We start from the raw sequence: 8489 nt of genomic DNA, 5'->3' as shown, positions 1-8489 counted from the left end.
ATAAATCTACACAAGTAGTGTAAATATTCCCTCATTTGTGGAATGTCTTCCTATGGTGGAGTCGTATGTTTTTGGTAATATATTTGTTTGTTTTTCGTTAATTAAGGTTCATATGTATGTCAGGGCTTATAAAAACATAATGATCTTTTGCCCTATTATCAATTCGTTGGTAAAAATTTATTCGGGATCGCAATGATTGTCGAATTCTCAAATGCAGCGATGTGGGCGAGGGATGTACCACAGTGTGTGCAAGATCTTCTCAACGATTGTAGCTTTGATGAAGGAAACCTTTATTTGATTCTATTTATGTATTTGTTAATTCAAATTTCATTTGTAGATGTCGGATGATTTTTTTTATTAATGAATTGATTTTGTTAAAAAAAAAAAAAAAGAATTTTCCATTTTGCATTGGTGATTTTCCAAAAGTTTTTTAATAGTACACTTTCATTTATTACTCATTGTTCTAAAAACCACCCATGCATAAGAATAAGAAAATAATTGTATCTTGCAATTTAAAAGCCAAAGATGTAGAAGAGACAATAACATAGATTTAATTTGTTGGGAGTTCTAACTTCACTATTAGCCACAAATTACATGTTAAAAAGATATTTTTTTTTTAAAAAAAAAAAAAAAAAAAAAAAAAAAACTAACAAAGTTGCAACTGATAAACATGATATTACTTAGTTACTACAAATTAAACTTGCCGCTGAACTTGCATTAGCACTTAAGCTTATTGGTAATACAACCAAATGACTTCCATATGGTTGTTATCTACTTGCATCTCCCTAGCTAGACATATACTTATCCTTATAAAAAAATCTGCCATTTTTCTTCCGCGGTCGCGCCATACTCAATTGATGGCAAAATACATTACTAGATTGAAGGTTGTTGTTGTTGCTCTTATTACTCTCCCTAATATGTAGGCCAATAGTTGTCGAATTCGACACAATTGTCCACATTCATAAACCTATTACTTGATCCACCATGCCCATTTATGTTCATATCTAGTTGAACATAACCACTCTCTAATCCACTCAACATGGAAGAAGTAACATCATGTTGTGCACCTTGTTGGTTGATCATAGGCCTTAAAGGCGGTGGGCCTTGTGTTGCACCACCTCCTGCCCCACCAAGGTTCAAGTTAAGGCCAGAGATGGTAAACCCTCCACCACCACCACCACCACCACCCGGCGCACCACCACCTCCTAGAGGGTAGTTTATTTGGGATTGCATAGGTAAGTTTGCACTTGTGGCACCACTAGTTCTTAGGGCACGTGAGAGCTCGGCGAGTTGATCAACATGATTGTGCATCATGTAGTTTCTTCCAAGGTTAAATTGAGCTGGATCTATGGGGAGCATAGCGGGTGGAAGTATGTGACTTTGTCCCATTTCTAGGTTAATTGCTCTTGTTGATTGTGTTGTAGGGTATTTCTTGATGCCTGCACTTTTTTGGAATACTCGGCAAACAACCCATTCATCCTGCTTGCAACATCCAAAGTAGAGTTACTAAATAATATATATGTAACAAATGTATAAACCAAGAAAAAAGTAGTTATTAGTTGCAAAAGGATGTATGTTCATTAATAATGATTTGTATGGCATGCATAGTACGTACCATGAATCGGGTATTACTAATCAAAATTGTACTGTTATTGTTCATCCTTGAGATATAATCAACTTCATATTAATGATGTTTTAGATTTCAAATCTTCTTTCGAGTGTTTAGTTTTCCTTCTGCTATGGAGAGTGTAATGAAGTTGTGCACCGTCTTGCTAAATGAGTAATAATCAGCTTAGTTAATTTGATGAAGTATGTCTTACTGGGGCTCCTACTTGGTTCTTTAGGATCTTACTATCACTACTAGGTCCCCATCTTCTAATAATAAATTCAAATAATAGTCATTTAATGTCCCATTTTTTATTCGCCCTTAGGCCACCAAAATCTCAGAAATAGACCTGATCACTAGTTAATCCTCACAATATTAGCCAACTATTTCCTTTTAAAAATTCTTTTCATGTACATTGTAATATTTACACGCGACTGTAAATTGAGTCTTCTAAATATTAAGCTTAATTCTCTCTGCTTGACTTAAGGAAATCTCGAGCTAAACTTGAGTAATTCACGAGCTAGTTAGACTTAATCAGTTTTCATTTCAAAGTTTCATAATAAATATAATCAGTTCGCTCTATTAGGTACTTCTTGTTAATACTTTTTCTAGCTATATGGAGTACTAATAAACTTATACTCCATTGTACCATTTTCACACTACATATAACAGATAAAGATATTCAATCTTTATCTTTTTTATTGCTAAGGTTGATAAGCTAAGGCTACAGTAGTAGAAAAGAAATATGAGCTACTAATAACAACTTTCAATAGTAACTACTAGTATATTATATAATAATAATAATACAACTTCAATACAATAATGTATACTTGTATAGATGAACTATTCGTCAAATTCTTACTTAGTATAACAAATTGTTACGAAGTATATACCAGGGTTACTGAGTTAGTTAAGAAAATGATACAAGTACGTACTAATTAAGCTACATTAAAAAATTTATTATGTTATTTCATTAGTCTTACCACCTAGCATACTTTACTTTCCCATATGTTCATTATAAAATGCAAAATTTACGAACAACTTAAAATTATCTTCCTAACTGAAATCGATTTAGTTTAGAAGATGGAAAACATTTCAAAATTACGAGCTTACCACCAATTCTTTTTTAAAATGAGATCTCTAATTTTTACTTAGTACAGTCATGCGAGTAGGTTTATAGAGTGAGGTGGGGGTTTCTAGAAGATATAAAATTGTGAAATTATATTCGTCCAAATTTGCCCCACTAGGTTATTATTGCCAATAATATTTAAATGTAGTATTGTCGAAATGGATATGTTATATAATCTAATCTAATATGAAATTTTAATTGATATTTGTAATTATTCTGTATAATTAAGGTTTCATAATCTTGTATGAGCTTGTTCAAGAGTGACAAGTACAAAAATTTATAAACAAGCAAGTCGATATTAAGTATGTATCTCCAATCATCTATATCAATAATGATGAAATTCATTTCTATAACCTAATTTAATAAATAGGACCCTAAATCCCAGAAATCTTAACCCTAAATGATTTCACAATGTTTAATAAATTCACATACACAATGCATAGCATGATCGAAGCAACCCAATAATTTGAATACTTGTAAATATGACATGAATTATATATTCGAAAAACTTCAACAACTAAAATTAACACAACCTTAATTACCTAAAACCTAAAGTATAGTTTTACACACTTCCCATATACCTTGTAATAAAAATTTAGCTACACTTTAACCACATTTTTTTTCCCCTTTTTGTTTATTTGTGGATGATATTTTTATAATAGAAATCCTCTCTCAATTGGGCGTGATTCTATATGTGAAGTTAAAAGTGTGTATAATTAACCTGATCCATTATCACTTACATGATGAACTTATCTAAATTTACATGAATTTATTAGACCTTATTAAAATTTAGTTGTGATTTGAATTTGGGTGACTCTTATCAAAACTATTTTTCTTAAAAATATCAGAAGTTATATGGACTTATGAAACCTGAAATAGGTGGAAATAAGGTATACAGAATAGAGAATAATAAAGTACATATGCCTTTTATTATCTTAGCATGTGCCATACTCAAATCCATATGCAATTTTGTGCTCTCCATCATATACCTAATCATCTACATCATTAAGGGCATACAAAGTATGTTATACCCTATTTTAGAACTCGTTCTCTTCACATGAAACAAGTTATTATTATACTTCATAGTCTCATTTCATTAAATATTGTGATTCAAATTTCCTCTTTCACAAAGAACTATTCACGTATAATTTTCCCCATAATAATTTTTCTTAACCTCTATTTTGACAAACAATTTATATCAAGTTAATTAGGCCCTGCTCTATTCACCTTACAAAATTAAATTCAAGAAAAATAATTTCATTTTAGTAAAAATAAGTACAAGTCGGTAAATTTTTTTTTTTTTTAACTAGTGATGTTAAAGAAAAAGTATAATAGAGAATCAGTATAAATAATTTTAGTTCAGTAAAATTAATTTCAGCTCGTATAAATAATTTCAATTTAATAAAAATAATTTAAGTTCAGCAAAAATGATTTTAATTAAGTAAAAATAATCTTAGTTCAGCAAAAATAAGGTGAACTGAATAGGGCCTTACTCATACTTTCTCCACCTCCCCCTCTCCTTCTCCCTCTCCATTCTCTATCTGATACGATTTCCATTTTCCTTTATAAAATGCATTAATTAGTGATAGAGTATAAAACATATTCTTGGGCCTCAACCATCAGATTAAGCTTTTGGTTGAGTTAGTCCTTTAACATGGTATTAGAGCCAGCGTGAAACAAAGGTCACGGGTTCGAATCTCATCCACTCCTTCTTTCAAAGTGGAATATATCGCGCAGGGTATGCGGGAGGCACATGCTGCATCCACATGAGAGCCTATTTCAAGCCTAAAGGGCTCTCATGTGAGGGGATGTGATAGAGTATAAAACATATTCTTGTGCCTCAACCATCCGTTTAATCTTTTGGTTGAATTGGTCCTTTAACAATTAGTATCCTTAACATTGCAATATTTTGACTTTCTTTCTTCACAACGAACACCTTTGACCATAAAAATTTATAATTATCTACCAGTAAAATTTATAAATTTGATATTTTGAAAGTGTACTTTGTGACTTATTCTAAAATATTTTCCATAATAAAATTTTAATAATCAAAGTGTTTTATTAATAAAAAAATTAAAAGAGGTGGTCAACGTTAGTATATAATAGAGCAATAGCTAAGATTTAATTATTTGCAATTTCTAAAAAATGAAGGAAATACTTTAATTTGTATTAATCTTCTCTCTTACTCTCTCACTCTTAAATTATACAGAGTACTTGTAGTAAAAAAATATTGTTAACCCGATTATATACACTCTACAAGTCTACATTGGTGTAGTTTTTTGCTCAAGTCGGAGAGAGTAGATCATCATATACTTCATATATACTAGACACATACTGATAATTTTCATACTTTCACTAATAGTCTCGTATGAACTATGGCTTAACTACAACCATTTACATAAATACATATATTTACACTAAATATGAACTTGGTCACTAAAGACATTATTTCTTTAAATTCATTTTCTTAATATTGGCATAAACTCATTTCACTAAAGATGCTCAATATTGGCATATTGGTGTCATTTATTTCTTAAATTAAAATATTATTTCTTTAAATTCATTTTTAGTATCATTATTTCAAATTTAGTAGCAGATTTAAATAAATTAGAAGATAAAATTAAGGGCTTATTTGACATCATTCTTTGATTTCAGTTTTCTGATTTTTTTTTAAAACAAAAAACCAAAAATAGGAAACAAAACAAAGGTGTTTTTACTTTTTAGTTGCCAGTTTTCAAAATTATCATTGTTTTAATAAGTTTGACCGAATTATGATTCATTATATGTCACATATCATATGATTATGGAAAAACAAAAAACCAAAAAAAGAAAACAAAAGCGATACCAAACGAGCCCTAAAAGTAAGATTAGTAAATTTTCAATTTAGAGCTATAATGAAATAAAAATGTGCCTGTAAAACTAATGATAAGTCTAGAAAATAAGATGTAACGTTTTCAATAAACAAATATTTATATTTTTTTTAGCAACTATTATGGAAAGACTTAATTCTATCTAATATAAGTCTTACTATAATTAGAATTAGAAAATGATCATGAAAATTATTTAGAGAGTGAAGTAGCAACTAACAAACTCACCTTAGCACTTCTATAAGCAGATCTAGAATGAACTCGATATTCATGCATAACCCAATTGGTTTTCTCCCCTCTAGGAGCTCTCCCTCTATAGAACACCAATGTCTTCTTCATCCCAACCAACTCCGTCGTAACACTATTGAAGATTTCTTTGTCCTTCCCGGTGGTTTTCCAATAACCTGTGTTGGTTGCGCGATTTGTTCTCACTCCTGTTGGGTATTTTCTATCCCTTAAGCTGAAGAAATACCATTCCTTTTCTCCCATTTTTGCTTTCCCTAAAATTAAATTATTGGATGAACAAAAGTGCAAGTTAGAAACAAGAAGTTAGTTTTACCTATTTTAGGGTTTCTTTGCATACTACATCAAATTTTTAATGTTTGTTGTGATCAACTGAAGTAAAAAGCATTTATTAAGAACCTCATAGTATAAAAGAAGCTTGGTTCCGTCTTTTTTTTTTTTTTTTTTTCAAATCCTTTTTTCATTTCATTTTATTTTTGTGTTTCATGCAAAATAAATAGAGGCACAAATTTACGGCCGATATATGTGATAAATAAAGTCGTATGTTAAACTTTTACGGATTAAAAATTAAATTGTTTTGCAATATATGTAGATCAAACTAATTGATAGATCAACCGAAAGTATATTAAGTATTAACCTAATCATAGTTTTGTATCTAATTAAGTTCAAATATATTAACTATCACTAAAACAAGCCATGCTAACATCATTAAGAAACACATGTTAGCTTTTTATGAAAATTTTTCTCAAGTTTCATGACAATAAATACTTCATAAATTTTTTTTTAATGAGATTGTAGATATAATTTTTTTCAAATTAATGAGGAATGACTAATTTTTTAAATATATAAAAAGCTATTTAAATCGTGCAACTTATGGGACTAACCCGGATCTTTATAATTATATGAGAAATTCTCTTTACTATACATTCTATTCATGGAGTGAAATGTTATTTTGTTTTAATATTTTTTTCATCAAGTTCATGTTATGATTAAGAAATATAAAATGAACAAACTATTTTTTTCCCCTTAAAATTTTCCTAACCACCTTTATTTGATAAATCTACTAATGTTGGAGTATGGAGTTCATCTTTTACTTTTGATCAATTCTTCCTTGATACTTATATTCACGGTGACCATTTAAATCAATCTTATACTATGTACTACGAGAACTTATTAAACAAATTACTGGTGAGATAATTATTAATCACGTATACTTGATAATTAGGTAAAGTCCTTCAAAACAAGATAAATATACCTGGAAGATCCCATGGCTCGCATTTATTAAGATCAACATCTGCTACAGCTCGGCATGAAAACGTCGCGTCTGAGATCTTGCTCACAAGGTAATAAGTAATAAGCTCTTCATCAGTAGGATGAAACCGAAATCCCGGTGGCAGATTTTCATCCTTTGGTTGTTGTTGATCTCCTCCTTCCATGACGATAACTAACCTTAATTAATTTTCTAGCAAGCTAATTAATTAGCTTTCGCGTCTTTTTGCTAGCTATAAGTACAACTATTAATTCCTCCAATTACTAATCTCCTTGTACTCTGCAAACAAATTTTATAGTTAGAAACATATAATCAAGTAACCTAAGCTTAATTAAGCTACTAATCAAAAGAGTCAAAAAGGTAGATGATGAAATCTCTACATCTTATTTATAGACAAATTCCTTAACCTAGTATACAATATAAAAACATTAGAAAATATTGTTCGTTGCAAGTTAACTTGTAAATAACTTGTACCTCCTAGAAAAATTTGAAGGAATTTATTTTCCTAATCACAAAATCGAGCATCCGACAGAGGTAAGCTTTAGGGAGCTTGGTGGTTGTATTAGTATGATTAATTGAAGGAAAATCAGTCTCACAATCAAAGGCTTAAGATTTTAAGATATGGGTGAGAAAATTTAAGAGAGAAAGAAATAAGGGTTTACTATAGAACAACTTATTGAATAAATGATGGTACGTGCATATTTATATACATAATAAGAAGTATGAAATTTAAGCAAAGGTTTCTAGGGTTTATATGTGTGACATGTATTCATGTGTGTATTTGAAGCTCTCACCAACTATGGACCTTGAGATACAAGGTGCTTGCATGAAAATTAATATAATTATAATATATAGTATGGAAGGTCATTGAAGTAACACCTTATTTTAGGGTGGTGTAAGATTGCTTCTTTGTTTTGTTGCTCCATGTTATTGTAACTGTCTATATCATTCTGCTGGCCTTATATATTATGCCTATTGGATTTAATTGTCGTTTTGTTATTGGGTATTAAGGGATTGTTTATTGATTCCCGAGAAATTATTATTTACTACTTTATCGAATACTCCTTTCTGTTTGAAATACTAATACCAGTATTTGCTTTAAGAAAGAATTAATATAAAAGGATAAAATTTTCACTGTTTGAGTTGATATTTTCAATTAGGAAGAGATCGAGTTTTTTTTTTTTTTTAGATGAAGGGTAAATATGGTAAATATGCATAGATATTGTAAAATTGCACATTCTTTAGCACAAAAATTAAAAAGAAAAAGGAAAAAAAAAAAAAAAAAAAAAAAAAAAAAAAAAAAAAAAACCATAAAAATTAATACTATTTCCGAGTAGCAAGAGGAAGTATGATTGGTATAGAGTTTTACTCAAG

The 8489-nt window shown here is 29.7% G+C and overlaps 1 protein-coding gene across 1 annotated transcript; it reads right to left on the bottom strand.

Annotated features, from left to right (window-relative positions):
- Positions 1-528: 528 nt before the first annotated feature.
- Positions 529-7821, bottom strand: LOC110710347 (protein CUP-SHAPED COTYLEDON 1-like). Its single transcript, XM_021888633.1, has 4 exons — positions 7590-7821; positions 7101-7394; positions 5831-6102; positions 529-1479 (listed from the first exon to the last, which is right to left on the bottom strand). The coding sequence occupies exons 2-4, from the start codon at positions 7279-7281 to the stop codon at positions 913-915; spliced, it is 1020 nt and encodes a 339-aa protein (XP_021744325.1). The 5' UTR covers positions 7282-7394; positions 7590-7821; the 3' UTR covers positions 529-912.
- Positions 7822-8489: the final 668 nt, after the last annotated feature.

The sequence above is a fragment of the Chenopodium quinoa genome, unplaced genomic scaffold, assembly GCF_001683475.1.
Source record: "Chenopodium quinoa cultivar QQ74 unplaced genomic scaffold, ASM168347v1, whole genome shotgun sequence".
In the NCBI taxonomy this organism is placed as follows: Eukaryota; Viridiplantae; Streptophyta; class Magnoliopsida; order Caryophyllales; family Amaranthaceae; genus Chenopodium; species Chenopodium quinoa.
The sequence above is the reverse complement of the archived record's forward strand: the minus strand, read 5'-3'. Positions and strand labels throughout refer to the sequence as shown.